Source organism: Fistularia commersonii, chromosome 24, assembly GCF_037954325.1.
Source record: "Fistularia commersonii isolate RoL2024-O1a breed Wild chromosome 24, RoL_Fcom_v1.0, whole genome shotgun sequence".
Lineage (NCBI taxonomy): Eukaryota > Metazoa > Chordata > Actinopteri > Syngnathiformes > Fistulariidae > Fistularia > Fistularia commersonii.
Window position 1 is genome coordinate 6,032,280 of NC_141307.1, and position 17,802 is coordinate 6,050,081.

The window sequence follows — 17,802 nt, forward strand, 5'->3', positions numbered from 1 at the left end:
CCATAATTACCCTGTCCAACCACAGCATCACTTCCCGCGGGTCGGCAATCCAGAGGACTTGGTCTCCGTGGCTACCCTGTTGCCAGGAGACGTTGCAGGTGGACCGGGTTGTCTCACAAATGACAGAAACAGACAGAAGTAACAGAGGCGTCGTACTGTTAAAAGCCAGGCTGCTCAAATATTGTCTCCAGTGCGGGTTGCCAGATAAGATTTGCAATTTCCAGCCTCGCGACGTCTTCAGAACAGCTTGATTAAATAAAGAAGCCGACCGTTACAGACAACAGGGAGCGTTAGATAAGCACACAGGCATCATATGTACATGGAAAATCAAAGATTAAATGTCTATAAATAAGCTAAGCCCTCAGAGCCCCCAATCAAATGCACAGTCGAAGTTAATTGATAAATCAGCTGATATATGAGCGTCATTTATTGATCACATTATCAAAGTGGAGCTAATTTTAACATGATTTCAGATCATGTGAGTGATCTGGGGAAGACATCTGGAGGAAAAAAAACAAACTAATTGCATCAGGAGCAAACTCGGCATTGGAGAAACATGAATATTAGGTTTCCCAAAGACCAATTCAACACAAGGACATGACATTTTAGGTAGCCAATGAATATTAGGTTGACATTAAAATCCAACAGTTGATTTCAAATCAATATAATATCAAATGTAAGAGACACTTAAACATTATTTAATGCAGACATTAACATTTTCCACTTTTGAAAAGCATCGGATTTGGGTGAGCGAACAATACAATTTTACCTAATTAATGGAAGAATATGAAGGTCATCTGTCATGACCGTCCAAAGAGAATCCTCAGCATTAGGCATCCTGACAAGCAAATGCCAGCCTCTGAACTTGTTGGTTTCAAGCTCGGAATGAATGTGCACCAGACTGATCTGGCACACGTCAAGTATTGATCCGTGGAGGTTTTATATCGGCAGATATAGGTGTGCGTTTGCCTGATAATAACAAAGAGGTCTGTCAGAAACCAAATGCGTCGTAAAGCGGCAGTAAACGTGGCCTTGAGAGAACCTCCGTAATCCAACCAATAGCATTTTTCTCCCCGAAAGCTAAACATTTATTTGTAACGATTAGAATAGCTACAATGCTGGAATGAATGCATAAATAAATCCTGAAGAATTCACTCTCAGATTTTCCTTTCAGTTACCACTGGAAACACTGGATTCGTCTGTCTGACACCGGGTTGTCCGATGTAACACCGACTGCTACTGAAAATAACTTTTATTTTTCACATGTCTAACTCATATTTGACGTGCAAATGATTTCAAAGAAATTTAAAAACAAAACAATTTCCCTTGTGTAGCAATTTTCTCAGATTCAAACACAAAAAATAATGTCACTGCACAAAAGAAGCAACTTGTTTAACTCACAAGTGCCCCTTGAAACAGGAGGCCTATTTTTAGACCAACACAAATCTCTGACCCTATTCTGTCACTGCAGTTGAGACTGGAAAAGAGCTGAGAGTCGTACCGCTCTTGGAGCATCACTGGCCAGGTCTCCTGAGTAGGTCACTCTGCTCAATATGCATGTGAGGGGCTTCAGAGTGGGATTCTCCTGACTCCTAAGCACAGCTCAGGCCTTCTTCTGTGGCTCTGCTGCCACCCGCTGGCAGCTGTCCTGCAGCGCACTTCTACAGAGTGGATGGTTTACTGGAAAACCCAGCAGCCCTTTGTCCTATTTACATTTCCCTGTATCTGTGTGAGGTGGGTAAAAGGTGATCAAGGGACGTTCTGTGCATGTTGCGTGGACTTGTTCACATAATGAAATACGCTCTTGAGGGGAAAGTGTTTGACAGCTTGCCGTTGCGCAATGGTTTCTTGGAAGGTGCTTGATTTTGGGGGAAAAAAAAAAGACAGGAAATGAAAAGTGAGGGGCACAGACTAAGAGTCAACTTCATTTACAAAATGTATTTACACAAGACAGAATAAAGATTGTATCAGACAGATCCATGAGCGTCTTTTGTCAATGTAAAGTGCATGATTGGGAGGGTTATTGTTCATTTTTCCTGGTTGTGTAACTCAGAGCATCACTGCTCAGGGCAGCCGCCTTCGGTCCTAGAGAGAATACGAAGGACTGTTTGGTTGAAGTCGTCTGGCTGGTCGGCGAAAACATAATGTCCTGCTCCTCTGATCACCTGATAAACACAAATGCACGGGCCAGCTAGTCCAGTCGTCCGTCTCAAGACAGGAAGCAAATTCCTTCAATTCACTCGAATGTGGTCTATTAGATGAATCCATCACAAGATTATTTCCAATAACACACAAACTATGCAAAACCTTCAACTCCCATAATGAACATGCAGTGTGAAAATACTGCCATTAGGGGTCGTCATATGAAGATCCTATGCATTAATAATGATAGAAGTGACCATATAGAAACAGTAAAATTGTAGGAAAAAATACAGGCATGTTATAGACTGGGCCCAAGGGGAGGAAACTGGGAAAAGATCTGTTCTATCAGGAGACTTAAAGGTCAGACTGATGTCCAGTTTGATCGCATTTATTGATGTTCTGTCATTTCATTCTGTGACCCAAAATATTAGAGCCTATTAGTAGTAAAATTTGAATTTATTGTTAAAGTCTACATGTTGATCTTTTTTCTAACATTCACCAGGGTAACACAAGTGAGGAATCACCAAACTTGTTGAGAATTAAAAATGCATAACTGGTAACCACCTTATTAGAATAAACTGACAAAATATATCATAAATCTTTAAATAAAAGAAGAAGAGTTACTTCTCAATATTCAGCAGATCCGATTTTAGATCTCAGGATATAAATATCGAAAAACAGGCTTGTGAATCGCGATTGTCCTCACTGCGCTCAGCCACGAATTTAGTCGGATTGTGTCACACATTGGTTACAGAGGTCAAAACATCTGGGCTAAATATAACTTTATGACTGTTTTGGGAATGGCTAGAGTGTAAAGGGGAAGCGACACGTGGAAAAACGAAACACCCTTCTTGGTTGATAATGAACAGAGTTAAAAAAACAAAACAACTACGCTCCGTCGGTAAAATAAACAACAAGATGGACCGCGAGGATTCACAAAGCCTAGGGGAAAAAAAAGAGGACTTACTATGATCTCCACCTCTGGCCTAGTTTTCTTTAGGGCGTACCCGGAGTCACAGTCGATGCAGGATCGAGACCCGTAGATGAAAGAAATGGGAATGTTGCCTTGCACTTGGCCAACCCTCTCCACCATGGGCCTCTTCGCCCAACCGTAAGGAATGGTCATGTTCTTGAATGCTGTTTCTCCGCTGAAACGGGAGGGAGTGAAGTTTGGGTCACTAAAACAAAACAAACCCCGAACACTGACCTCACGGCGCTTGCTCACCTGGGGGACTGGGCATTCACGTGGTAGATGTAGTCAGACACGGTGTTTTCCCCGTGCACAGAGGAGTATTTCTGCTTGAAGTCGGACCTGATTGTCTGGACCAGCATTGGACCTTGGAAGATAAAAAGAGTCTCTTTCAAGTTTTTGTCAAGATATCTCCAGACAAAATAGCGCCCCTTTGAAAAACAGTCAATGTGATATAGCCCCAACACTGCAGTTGGCATTCAGGGTGATGTGTCAGGAAGAAAGGGGGGGAAATAATCCGAGGACAGTTTTCAATGGTAAAAATAACTATCACGTATGCGTTCCTGCTCAACTTTGTTCAAAGTGTTCATTATCACATGCACGGTATGGAAACTTGTTTCCCTGTTCACTGAAATTCTTGTTTTGCTGTCCACAGTGAAGCCAGAGAGGTAGCAAAACAAAACTATAAGTAGTAAGTATATTGTTGCAAGTAAATGCCACAGCGCAAAGAAATTTGAGTGCTATATTTCATAAAGTATAAAACTATGTCTTGCTTTATTCCCTTTTAGCTTCGATGGTTGCCCTGAAACCGTCACCCGCCATTTCATCGAGTGTCATGTGTTTAAGCGTGACTGAAGATGTGTGTTGACCTAGAGGCCCAGCCAGCCTGAGTCCAGCCAGAGGGTTGAAGGGGCTCATCACGGCTCCCACGGCTCGGATCCACACGGGGATGGAGGTGTGGTTGGGGTTCTCCGGGCGAGCCGGGAACCCCCATGGCTCCACCAGCATGAGGTATTTTACCCTGCACACAAACATGTATTGTGTAAATCACAGGCCAATGTTAAATGCCTCAATTATATGAATGCTTTTCTATGATTTTCAAATACAAAACCATTCTAGTCAGATCTAGGGCAGTGAAGCAGTTCTCCAAAAAATCCTTGAAAGAAATGTCAAGATATACACTCTTTGCATAATTTCATTATGTTGTTACAATTGAACAAGCTAAGGTTACATGAGTTAGCTTATTATGAGCAGACTTACAATAATTATGACGACTGGTTTGTTTTTTCTCCAAACTGTTGTCAGTATAACTTTAGACATCATCACAGTCTTTCCATCTTATTTCCACATTTTCCTCTGGCGGGCGAAACTGATAAAATTGACAGTCACCCACTCACGGACACATAAAAAACAAACAACCTGTGTGGGTATTTGAGTGTGTAGGCGGTAGACAGATATCCTCCGAGGTTGTGTCCCAGCAACAGCATCTCCTCCAGTCCCACCTTCTCCCTCCACTCTTCCAGAGCCGCCACAAACTGGTCCTCAGCTCCTTCTGGGTCTGTGCTAAAAGGGGGGCGGCTGCTTCGGCCGAAACCCAGCAGATCTAGGGCGTAGACTGGACCGTTGCGGGAGAGACAGTCCAGGTTCTGGGCCCAGAGGGCCAATCCACCTCCAAAGCCATGAAGCAGGACCAGAGGAAGCCTTGGCCTGGCGTGGGCAGGGTGGGAGGAGGACTGCAATCCGGTGGAAAATGAGATAGTCCACAGGTAGTTTCCATTTGAGATGTGAACGTGCTGTCTGGTGAAAGGCCACTTTACACCTGCAGAGGAGGTGAAGACTGAGTCAGAAGAGAGGGTGGGGGGGAGTGGTATGCATCCTCTGTTTTCAGACATTTATTCAAAACAATCTAATTATTCTAACATGCTTTTTGATCCTGATCTCTTTCTAGTTCTGACCAAATGTCAAGGTTGGAAGCTGTGAAACTCATCCAGTGGTGAATAGTGGATACACTGGATTTCTGGTATTTAAAGCAGTTATGCAGAAAAATATTTCAGTCTATTACTAGTGTTGTCTAGTTGAAGGGATTTATAATAATTTTATATATACCTTATGTTATCCTGTAGTGATAATCAGACTATCAGGGCATATATTGGAAAAATGGGGATTTAAGAATCACATGATTCCGATGATTGAATCATTTGTATACAATCGTACATTCAAGTGTGGCCCATCGAGGATCTTTGAAAATAGAGGAATAGCATGTACACCTGTGTATTATTTTCCATATCTGTGTGAATGCCACGTCTTAGCTGGGAATACGAAGTGCTAAATGTTAGAATTCAACTTTAGACTCGAAACCAATGAAATAAAAACATCAGACTGTAAAATGTTTTGTTGTCTGGACAGTGACATTTGATCGATTCAAGATTTTTGCTAATTAACAACTAAGAGACAAAACAATGTCAGTATCGGATATGGTCAATATCCACGGCTGGCATTAGACTCTGACAATGACCTCAGCCTTCTTCCTCCAAATATCATCCTGAAAATCTGCAGCTGGTTCAGAAAGTATATTGCATTTTTTTTTACTCTTGTCAATAAAGTTAATACAGGAACACAAAATGTATACGTAATGAACAGTTGTTCATTAGGAATGAACAAAATGACATGAGCAGATTTGGGAGCTATTCCTGTTGTTCCTGCACTTTACATGATTCCCCCCCAGAGCAAAACAAAGTTAAAAAACAAAAAAGTAAAATAGGTTTTTTTATATCGAAGACCACTGGTGCTTACATGTGAGCATCTTTTCCTCTGCATCTTTGAGCTGAGATGGGGAAGTGGGGCACCAAGAGGGCAGCCAGCTCAAAATCCAGGATCTGTAAAAGTCCACGGGACACGAGGAAGACAGCGCATAAAGACCAGGACAACCCATACACACTGTGAACTTTGACCCTGGGACATATTTGTTATCGATGTCGCTGACATGCAGTGTATAACTCCCCCTGCTTTCCCCTATAGGAAATATTGGACAGGTTTTGTAACTTATTTCTTGACTGAATGTGTAAAGGTTTGGTCGTTTAATAACTGAAAGTTGCCAAAATGTTTTCGCCCCACCGAACACATTTTCGAATTCCCTGTTAAAAAAGACAGACTTCACGCCACAGTTACATTACCGTAATGTTACTTGAGCGCATAGAAACTTGAACATATCGGGTTTATTCCAATGAAGCGTGGCCTAGTGGACTATACTGTACACCGATTAAAGTTAAACGCATTTATTTTTACGAACCCCTTATATTCATTGCTAAAACTGGACACATTATGGAAGTAAACCCCCCAAAACAATATTTTTAATGGAGATTCTGTTGACCGAGGGTCGTCGGCCCACGTACCGTCTGTTTGCCGAGAGGTCCGCTCACGGTACTTCCAAAAAAAGAAAGTGGTCAAACACAACCGAACTTAAATGGGAGGGAAAACAACTTGACAGATATAACAAGACGACGAAAGTTGGTACATTGATGAGTTTTAAATGTGTGAAACTTACCTCTCCTGTCTTTCAGGTGGGACTTCCTCCGCCATCCGTCGCATTTTGTAAACACAGGACTCACGGCCAGGCAAGAAGGGTCTGTCAAAGTCTGTCGTGGTGCGTTTACAAACACTGCGTAAATACCATAACAAACTCCTCTTTGTCATTTTCACTGATTACCACATTGTAAATAAAGCATAAGCCAAAAAAAAAAACCTGATCTATTTTAAAACGAAAAAAATGATATAGGTGTGTATTTTAATTCTAGACATCGTTTCAGAAAATCCCGATTTATTTATTGACACCTCCGACTACCCTTGAACACAACAGTGCGTTTCAGCTGCGGCACATGTCCGTCGCGTTATTATCTTAGAAGATAGTTTGTCAGGTGTTAAGTAGACTTTATAACAGGTTTGTCGAATACAATGACAGTGTATGCTCAAGTATGTGAAATACAATCTCATGTCAAACCGTAACACCACGTTTTCTGTATTTTCCTACCGCAGTCTGTTGGATCCGCAGCGGGGACTGGCTGCATTGTATTCAAGGGTACAGGTAAAATTATAACGTACGGCTCCAACAATAACCGCTGAAAAGTTGATTTGATTTTATCATCAGCCATTTGTTATAGTAACTGCCTATTCAGCTTCAAACATTAACAAGGACAGAATAATCCTGTACTGGCCACCGGATAGACCACGCATCGTCAGATTTATGTCCAATTAGCATACAGTATACTTCATTACGTCTTTGTTAAGCGTTCCTGATCATTTCGTTTCAAGAAACGATAGTTTCGCAAATACAAAAAAACACGTTGTTTTGAGTATATTTTTTTAGTTTATGTGCTCTTCAGTCAGGCAGAACAGTAGCTGAAACTCAATTTGAACTAAATTGAATCACCGCCTCGGAGAAGGAGCTGTGGGAACCCTTTGAGGAGGCGGCCATCTTGGGAGAACCTTCGGGAACTGGAGGGGCGAGGTAGAGGCTTTCATAGGATCATGTGTGACTTTTCTCGTGGGGAGATAAAAAATGGTCATCTATGCACCCAAAACGGTGACATTAGGTCATCTTGTCTATCGGGGAGAAAACTGGACAACAGAAAATGTATTTATGTATGTAATGTATTTAACTTCCGGGTCCTAGTAAAATGAAGGATGTAATCCAATATGGCGCCCATGTTGCAAATGGTAGAACTTCCAAAGCAGCGGTCAGGAACCTATGGCTCGCCGGTAATAAGTGGCTCTTCCGGTGACGGCATATGGCTCCTAGACAATATTGAGTTGAAAAAAAAAAAATCAGTTTGGAACTTATTTTAAAATATTTGTGATATTTCTTCATAATACTGCGTCATCTTAAAGTAAGCAGAAATTAGATTTGAAGATAAATTTCACTGGTCACCCATTGGTCTGGTCGGGAACCAACGGCTGCCGAGCATGTAAAGGTCAATGTCAATGTAAAGGTGAAGAAATCAATTTTACCAGATAGCCAACTAGTTTATCCTTGAAACGGAAAAGATGGCGAAAAGAAAAAAAGACAATGATTGCCGTGGTTTCCAGGCTGCTTCGACAGAGGAATTTGCATTTGGATCTGTGGTATGTCTAATATGCAAAGATAAAATTGCATCGACGAAACGGTCAAATATAAAGCGGCATTTTGAAAAAATCCATGCAGCACCAGAAGTCGCATTAGAAGTAAGACATATTTAGTTTATTATACGTTAGAATTACTATACGTCTCTCAATGAAATATATTTAGAAATATCCAGTAAAAAAGGTTCCTGACCCTTGTTCTAAAGAGTCAGAGAAGAGGAGAAAAAAGTAAAAACAAACAACAACAACAAAAAATACACAAAAGAAATCCAAGGTGGGTCAATTTCTGCATTACTTTATGACAAGAACACGTTTTGTGGTAGTTTGTAACCAAACAGATGTTTGGTTTTAGCTCTCAGAATCACTAGTGTGCCCCCCAAATATGTTGAATTCTTTGGATATACAAATGATACATTTGCCCCTCTGGAAATTGACCCTACTGTTTTCAGAATTTTAGGGAAAAAGAAATGTCTCAACAGAGGGATAGAATAATCCAGAAAAAAAACAGCCAAAACCTTAATTAAATTAGCAAGGACATTTACAAATCACAAGGGAGGAGAAACAGAATACCAAGTGCAACATTTTTCCCTAAGATTAAGGGTCTGTTTCTAAAATTGGAAACATGTTCTGTAATTTTTAATTAAGTTTATAAAGCTCTTTTTTTCCATTTTATTCCTGTGTCTTGTTCTTTAATCTCATTACTATTTATGTAATTATAGTTGTTTAAGGCAGATTTTTGAATGAAATAAGCCTTCCATTTCATTGACAAGCATCCATGAAAATTCCAGGAACACACAATAAACGGCACAAAATCAAAAAAAAACATTTGAAAGGCACTCATTCTTTAGAATACAAAAGTAGTGGAAGACAAAACAGTGAATTCTTTGAAAGAATTAATAAGGATTCTTAAAATATATGTGGAAGTTGATTTCCTAGCATGTTTATAAACGGTTTTATGGTACTTTATTTCTTCGATCTAACACTTTTTGCTGTTAACCAATGATATAAACTATGAGATAATGAGTAATGATATGACCAAATCTGTATCTGTTTTGTTTTTACGGGGAGAGGATTTTTGTTCACAGTTATATTGAGGTACTTCACAATTTAAAATGAGGACAGCACTATTGTATATTAAGGTAAAGGTGTTCATTTTAAAGATTAGAAAAGTTGCGAGCAGCGGCAGACACAGCACAATGCTGGACATTTTGCAATAGTACCCTCCTTGTGCAATGACAAACCAAGAGAGAGGATTTCTGACTTCCCACCAACATCTTGTTTAATAATAGGCAGAAAACATAATTGCTCACGTAGAGATTAAACCTTAGCTTATCTTCATACATTTCTCCCTACAATTTAAGATAAGAGAAGAGATTAAAGCAAAAGTTAATTTAATTCATTATCCTCAAGGATTTGAGTGTATAGAATGATCCCATCGCTTTAGGAATAGCAGTTTTTGCTATCTTAGTTTTTTCACTTTTTTTCCCAACTTTTACTCTCACTGTGAATCTCATTAAATGTTAAAAGGGGGTTTATCTCATAGATTAAGGGAAGTGTCACCCTTGAAAACGTCAGGCGAATCCTTCAAGAATTAGCCGGTTTCCACTCCAGGCAGATTTAAGAGTTATTTCTGTCTTTTGAAGACCTGGGGCGTTGGTGTACAGGAAGATTGTAAAAAAGACATTTGAATGTCTTAAAAAATAAAGAAATGTTATGTACAAAAGGCCTGAACAGTTAAAGGACCAAACATGTCTTTATCTGATAATGTGACAGAAACATGTTATAATATTTAAAAATATGTGACACATCATTTTGTTGAACACATGAAGACGCGGATTGTGGCCTAGAAAATATCCAGTTATTGGCTATTGATTCTTCTTTTTCTTTTTTTTTAAATTTTCTATTTTTATTTTTTTTGCTGATTTCAAATGTTCTGTATTAATGCCCTAAAAAGTAAATTAAAAAATTCAGTCTGCATGATGCATTTATTTAATAATTGTCATCCTGAAACTCAGCCAAGAACCTGAAACTTTTGTAGGAAAATTACAAATTTGAGCATTGGCCTTTACTCTGAGGAGATGCTTTTTGAAATTATTAATGCCACATATCCAAACTGTTTTACTAATCCATGCAAGTATTATATATGATGAAAAATTCATATTTTGGATAGAGTCTTGCTATTTTGTTTTTATTATATGCCAATTTCCTCATATTTTTATGCTCCGTAAGTTCATTTGATGATTTTCAAAGTCTTGAGCAAGTGATGTAAAAAAAAATCTGCTTCAAAATTGCTCAAAAGCAGGAAAAACATCCCAAACATTAGCAAGAAATTACCTCCATGTGTCCAGTGTAATGCCGACTAGACTCCCTCTGACTTACTCAGGTGCTTTATGTGACTTTTTTTTTCCAAACCCAATGGTAGCCTGACATAAATATATATTAATAATGAAAAACAAGCTGCTGGATAATGTGATCGTGTTCTTGTCTCTCCTACCCTGAAAATACATTTCTTATTCACCCACAAGGTAGAAGGAAGAGAGCCATGGCTGTCCTGCTCCACAAGGTGGTGTAATTGTGTTCTATTCGAACACACACATGCGCGCGCGCACACACGCGCATCAGCGCGCACACACAGCTACTTTGTCCTTCAATTCTCCAACACAATTTTCCTCTCCTACCACCTACTTGTGGGGGCTCTTCGACAACAGGCCGACTGAGCGGTTCCTAAGTGGTTCATTTGCTTTGCTCTCAAATGTGTGTGTGTCCATGTATTTGTGTGTGTCCTACTGTATGATGGCTCTACTGAGCGCTCAACGTTTCAGAAGCCGGTGGACGGTGAGGATGTTGCCAGAACCATAGAGAGGAGGGAGTATAGGCGTCTAGAGACCAGTAACTGGGTGAAGCTTTTAGTGAGGAGACTGCATAAAACTGCAGCACGGCGCTGGCCTGCACTCCTCAGCACGTCTCACAGCTAAATGCCAGTCATGCTAGCTGGAGGTTACAGAGTGTAACCTCATCGTTTTGTTTTATCTGAGGTCCAAAATCAGCAACCCATGGTCTGGAAGTAAATTGACTTTAACAAGGAGTCTGTTCAGTCTCATCAGTTTTTAGACAATCTGGAGGAAATTACACAAAACAGGCATGACAACTAAAAACCCTCTGATTGTCCTTGAAGGTGTGGATAACCTCGTCTCAGTGAAATCATCAGGGGAATACTGAGGTCGTGTCGAATGATGGCACTAAATTTTCTCATGCAGTGGAGAATTAGGCGTTTATTTAGCAATGATAATACTCCTGAGGATATATCTCCAAGACATTTAACCTGTTATCATGTTACAACTGTTCTGGGTTTGTCCATACAGTTTTGAGTCAACATACACAAGTTGTTAAAGTCAAAACAAAAGAGAGGAGAAAAAAACAATGCCTGGGTTTCAAGTGATTGCAGAAACTTGATGAAACTGAAGCTGTGTCCCAATTCAATACAGATTAATTCTAATCAGTTACTAATTATGTTCTCCCTGGAAATGGGACCAAATTAGATATACTTAAATAAGTCAGTATGCATGCTCAGAAGAGCCTGATTGTGAAGTGTGCTGTTGAATTTCAATATCGCCACACAATGCAGAGCTCAAAGAGTAGATGCTCATGGCTGCAAAAGCTCCAGACAGAAAATAAAGAAATAAACCTCAGAAGGCATTTCATTATTATTAAATATTCCTGAAGCTTAGTTGGTAATTATTTGACTGATGTCTCCTTGTGATTTAGAATGTACAATTTAGTGCTAATATGAGTGTTATCATGTCAATTTTGTTTCACATCAGTGTGTTGATCATATTTGAGCCGTAGTGACAGTCAGACCGCATGAGCAGCCATGCTGTCCCAGGTGATCCTGATGCTGGGAAACCAAACTAGACTCGACTGCGTTTCAAATGTGCTGTAATGATTCAAAACACAACCAAACTACATGAAGAAATCTGCCTTCGCTCAGTCCTAAGTCAGGACTGAGCCTGTGATTTTTATTGTTTTTCAACCTGGCATTATCAGAATTTCAAAGACATCTTGAAATTACAATAATGCCATTATTTAAATTAATTTGGACATCTATTGAGAACGGCACACAATATCAGACTGAAATGTTGCAAGGTGATTACTGCTGTGTCATGGTGTGGCCTCTCACCAATCAGAGGGGGAAGGGGGCTACATGTGTCAGCGTTTCCGCAATCCCTATGTAAAGGTTTTTTGCTAAAAGGTTGAATTTTACATTCAATTCTTTATGTTGTTGTACTGATATAATGTAGTAAATTCTCTCAGCATCTCCTCCGCTACTATTTTTGTTCCTCGTCCTAAGATAAAGACATCAGGGTTTAACAGACGTCCTCATTTAAACACTTGAAATGATAGAAGAGTGTAAAATTCCTCTTAAGTTCGAGTTTCTTCAAATCAATGTGACTCTTAAGCAAAAGAGCGTACAGAGGCCCTTCCACAAGCTGATTTTATAACAGTCCAACTGCACTGTTCTGTGACTGTTAACTCATTTTTTGTTGGTTTAATATTTAATCTGGAAAGATTGTTCAAAGACAAAAAAATGCATGCTGAAGGTTAAATTATGCGAGCAACCCTGTACTCAAATAATAACAAAAGAACTATGATATCATAATTAGACAGTATTCTGCACATAGAGCTTTCTTAAAAAAATCTACAACAAATCTTTCTTGGTGAAGGCCTGTGGAGAATTACCAGAGAGCATTTTTACTGCAACCATCTGGAGGAGCTGCAGCGGGAGGGCAGCACAGGTGGAGACGCTAGCATTGACTCTGGTTACATCCACGTGTCAGCGAGCGAGCGCGCGTGCGTGCATAGTGCCTGAGATCTTGGTCTGGCTCCGCTAAATTGAATGCTGCCATTATTGATGTTATTAATTCCCCCTTTGCTTTTCCTGCTTCGCACAATTCAAAATATCTACCGTAAGGACGGCCTGTATTGTTTACGATGGATTTAGAAGCACTAAAAGTTATTACATATCACACCTTCCTCACATTTTTGTTTGTGACATGCTTCTTATAACCATTTCAATTCCCACACTGGGGTTTTCATACGTAACGTCTGATATTCTGCTCCGCTTGGATCTTGCAATTCCTTTCCTCTGTTAGTCATATTATACCTGTTTCAGCTGAGTATGTCTATGACCTCCGGTATGCTCACAACTTTAGCTTAGAACACATAGGAGATATGTAGCAGGGCCTGTCTTTCCCTTGTCTTATTACCAAATCCATATTATTCTTAGGATAAATTAAAAAAACAGCAAATATTGCAATATTTTGTTACTTTTTTCTTATTATTGGTATATATTGTATCGACTGAGGTGTGAAAAGTCGCTTGGCAAATGCTCAGCGTAGATAAATGAAATTACATATTCTTCTTTGTCATGTTCAATATTTTTCTTATTTTAACAAAATCTTGTGAATAATTTGGGATTTGTTTTCTATTGCTTCAGTAATTTTTCGTTTTGATCTGTTACAAAATGACAAAATTATTTTTCTGGAAAGCAGTTTTAGGCAAGTCCTTGGCAGTCATTTTATCATCACCCCTTTACTTTGCAAGTAATATAGTCATAATATAGGCATAATAATATAGTAATATCTGACGAGCAAAAGAAGGACTTTGGAATCAAAGACACAAATTATAACTGTACAACTGTCAAAAGCAAAAACTAAGATTCTTGCCAGGCTGGGTGTGTGCTGCACACTACTGTGTCATAATTTTCTACCAAAAAAAAAAAATGCACAATGTGATATCACAGTTAGACATTATCTGACAAATATATCGATATATATCCCAGCCCTTCTGCACATTATTATGCCTCCAGCAGCCTGCGTATTGAGAATCTATGGAGCAGGATGTGAGAGAGGAATGGAGATTGAGCCATAATGGTCATATTCTTGATCCACTTGGTTGTATAACGTGTGTGTATGTGTGTGCGCGTGCACGTGCATGTATGCACGCGCACGCATACTAGCCAGCGTGTCCATGGTTCATGCAGCTGCTATCAGTTGTGATCAGCGAGAGGTGAGCTGTAGATTACTCATCTGTAAGCTGCGATCCGCACTCTGTCATGAGTTTTTTGGGGCATGGCCCAATGCAGTATAGGTAATAAGAGTGACCAAGCTGTTAGCAGAAGATAGACAGGGGATGGAGGAGAGGCGGAGGGTCTGTCTGGTTGCTAGGATACGTGGCCGGCGCCAACAGCGGATATGATTTATAATGGCCAGTCTTACTGTCTCGCTTTCTCCGCTAGTTTCCTCTCCTCCCTCTCACTTTTCCACCAGCTCTCTCCATCCTCCACCCTCAGTTCGATTCTCAGCATCTCTGTCGGTCTATTAACCAGCCTATCTGACTGAACTGAGTACTTACTGCTGGCATTACTAAAGGCTATTATTTACGTGGGTGTTCCTGACATTTGCTCCTGTGTCCATCATGAACATGCTGAGTAGAATTCCAAGTAACTTCATTTTTTTTCTTTTTTTTTAATAATGTCGAAACTCATACCCAGTGTGTCTCCGTCTGTGTGCACGGAAAGGATAATCAAATAGATGCAGTAACTTTTAGTATGAGCACGTGTCACAGTGCACGATCGCATGAACATCCGTGAGCTGCACCCACATGAATGGATGCCATTGACTTGCAGATACTCGATCTTTGGCAGGATGTCCTCAGGGACAAATACTGTGTGAGGAGGAGGAGGCCACAAGACCGTATGAGGGAAGCAGACAAAAGGACCTGCAGGGACATATCATGTAATGTTAAAGGATGTCTTACAACAATGCCGTGATGTACACGAATGAAGATGGCTGTTCCAGGGCAGGGCCAGGGCCCTGGGTCGGGATCAAAAATGCGGCGACAAACAGTTTGATCCATTGATTTGTAATCTTCCAAGGTGATCAGTCTCTATTGAAGTCCGCCGTGACGTGTGCACATTGCATAACAAGCTTGTCAAGTTTGTGTGCTTCAAGAGAAAACTTTCATGAAAACCAAAGCATGCTAAATACCCTTTATCCATATTTTGAATTAATCAGTGAGGGAAGCATAATAAAATAATGTTTGGAACATTAGGTCTCTCTTTGAACCAAAAAAACATGATAAAACTATAATAAAAGCCCAGTGAATTAATGTGTTTAAGTTGAGTTTTTTCAAAGTATTGGCTTCTGTATGGAAACTTCAGTTAGATATACACATAAACTGTGTTGGTCCCGTCTTGATGAGGATTTGTTTTAAGGTGTACTTTTATTCAAATACTTCCAAACCTAAATTTGTGAAATAGAAATTTCTTCAAATTGTGATACTTTATTTTGTGATCATTTTTACAGGTGATCACAATGTTTGGTAACTTCCCCAGGATTTTCCAAATATACTTTAGGGTGTGGGAGTTTGGCAGCACTCTATACATTTAGATAAATATTCATTTCTTACTATTTATTTTTACAAGTTTAAAGAATGTGTTTCTTATCCTCCACCATCAACCCTAAACCGATGATTACCTGTACATTTGTGCTGTTTCTACATTTGTACAAATTACCGATGCAAAACAACCACTGCTCATCCTTCTGAAATTTTTCTCAGATCGATGTCTGTGACCAGAGCAGAGATGGTAACGTAGTGATGAGTCTCCCCGCTGAGGAAGATAAGTTCAATCAAGCTAGCGGCTGCTGAGGTCACGTTGATTTCACAATGACGCGTCACAAGCAGGAAAGATTTCTCTTCTGCTTTGCCGCTTAGTATGGTCTTATGGACTTATTGATCAGCTGTGTTTGGATCCGCCAAGCGATTACGGCTACAGCCCGTGTCATTTCAACCTCTCTAAACGTCAGACACCAACTTATCCGCACTTATTTTATTGGAGGAAGACTATTTGATGAGGCGAGTTGTCTGTTCGGCTCCTTATGAATCCAAGGAGACAGAACAAGAGTGTCCACGTGTCTGTTTCACTCTTTAGTCTGTCCAGTGTCTTCCAGTAAATGGAGGATAATTTTAGAGCGATAAAGAGCCCAGAGGATATCGAGGGGAGGGCACACTCAGACAGACAGACACACACACACACACACGCACACAATAAAATGGTCCCTCATTCCCTGTTGCACCTGCTGACCCCACAGGATCCACTGAGATCGGCTACTGCTGAGTGTGCGGCTTCTACACAAACACACACACACACACACTCACACACACACACACACACATACAGGAATGCGTACGCACTTTTGACTAATAGGCCTAATGCTTCCTGAAGAGGGCCCAGCACTGCATTAGCTACGGATGTGGGATTGATTTAGAAACTGAAAGCCTTCTTGGGTGTGTGTGTTTGTGTGTGTGTGTGTGTACGTGTGTGTGTGTGTGTGTGCGCGCGCGCGTGTGAATATGCTATGCATTTATTTCACTCTTCTGACATTATCTATTTACTCATAAATAACATGCAAACACACAGAAAGACCTACAGGATGCTTAAATTCCGACCATTTTTAAGATTGCTCATCTATGTTTAGCACTCCATGTATCTACATCAGACCATTTTAATTCTACAAATTAAATATAAAAGCTTGAGTGTAAAAAGACGCTCACCAGAGACTCAAACCCTCTTGTTGATTTTAAAGTTAGCAGTAGAGCTAATTAACTAATTTGACCCTTAACACCAATTAAACATTGGTGAGGCTGTGAAAAAAAATGTTATCTAATACCAGATTATGTCCTGACATCAATTTAAAAAAAACGAAATGACTGAATACAACGAAATTAATGACATTAAGATTTAATTTTTGTTACTGCTCCATTCGGCTGAGGCGACAGTTGAGGGATTGACTACACGGACGAGCTCATTCCTTTGCCAGATATGTTGGTTCCTACGGAGGAGGACTGCGTTTTTTTTCAGTGGCTGGAATTTTGCACGGCAATCTTTGGAAGGCAGCAGCCTCACGGCAACTTTCCCAGCTCCATGTCTTCCATGTTGCAGCCACATTTACAGTACGACTCATAAAAGCTGCATTGCAGATGGACAGTTGAAGAAAAAAAAAAGGATCAATCAGCCGGAGGGCTGGGCGGTGCAACATCTTCTAGTTTAGATATCACATTCTGTTTTTTTTTTTTTTTGTAAACTCAAAATGTGAATCACTATTTACTGTTTTTTTTTCCATGCTTAAAGCATTTTTTTTTAAGAACTTTCTTTTTTACTGCCTTTCCAGTAATTCCAGCCCATTGTTTTCACAAACAAAGGGAGACGGGTGAATAAAATGGCGTTTCATCCCCTTTAAAGACAAGCTTAAATATAAAAAAGAAATACAAAAGAATGTCATGAAAGTTTGCAGAGGCCAGCAAGAAATTTCCATAGGTTTTAGTGCCACTTATCTGAAAATTATTCCTGAATATTTTTAACTGTGTATTATTTATCCAAAGGTGGGATTTCTTGTATCTAAACGTTTTAAGAATGCACTAAGCACTGTGGTCCCCTACTGCGGGGACAGTTATCAGGAATGAGTTGATGCTATGTATCTGGTGTGAGACTGATGCTGAACACAGTGCTGAAGGAA

The 17,802-nt window shown here is 40.0% G+C and overlaps 1 protein-coding gene across 3 annotated transcripts; it reads right to left on the bottom strand.

The window, feature by feature from the left end:
* Positions 1–429: 429 nt before the first annotated feature.
* On the bottom strand, positions 430–6,715 carry LOC147219759 (1-acylglycerol-3-phosphate O-acyltransferase ABHD5-like). 3 transcript variants are annotated; one of them, XM_086171372.1, is made up of 8 exons: positions 6,657–6,704; positions 6,505–6,535; positions 5,906–5,988; positions 4,532–4,931; positions 3,982–4,133; positions 3,368–3,479; positions 3,110–3,290; positions 430–1,858 (listed from the first exon to the last, which is right to left on the bottom strand). In XM_086171372.1, exons 3-8 carry the CDS (start codon positions 5,913–5,915, stop codon positions 1,706–1,708), a joined length of 1,008 nt encoding a protein of 335 aa, XP_086027498.1. In that variant the 5' UTR covers positions 5,916–5,988; positions 6,505–6,535; positions 6,657–6,704; the 3' UTR covers positions 430–1,705. The 3 variants fall into 3 exon arrangements, with proteins under 3 accessions (XP_086027498.1, XP_086027496.1, XP_086027497.1); XM_086171370.1 differs by lacking the exon at positions 6,505–6,535 and having other exon boundaries at positions 6,657–6,715; XM_086171371.1 differs by lacking the exon at positions 6,505–6,535 and having other exon boundaries at positions 1,716–2,165; positions 6,657–6,715.
* Positions 6,716–17,802: the final 11,087 nt, after the last annotated feature.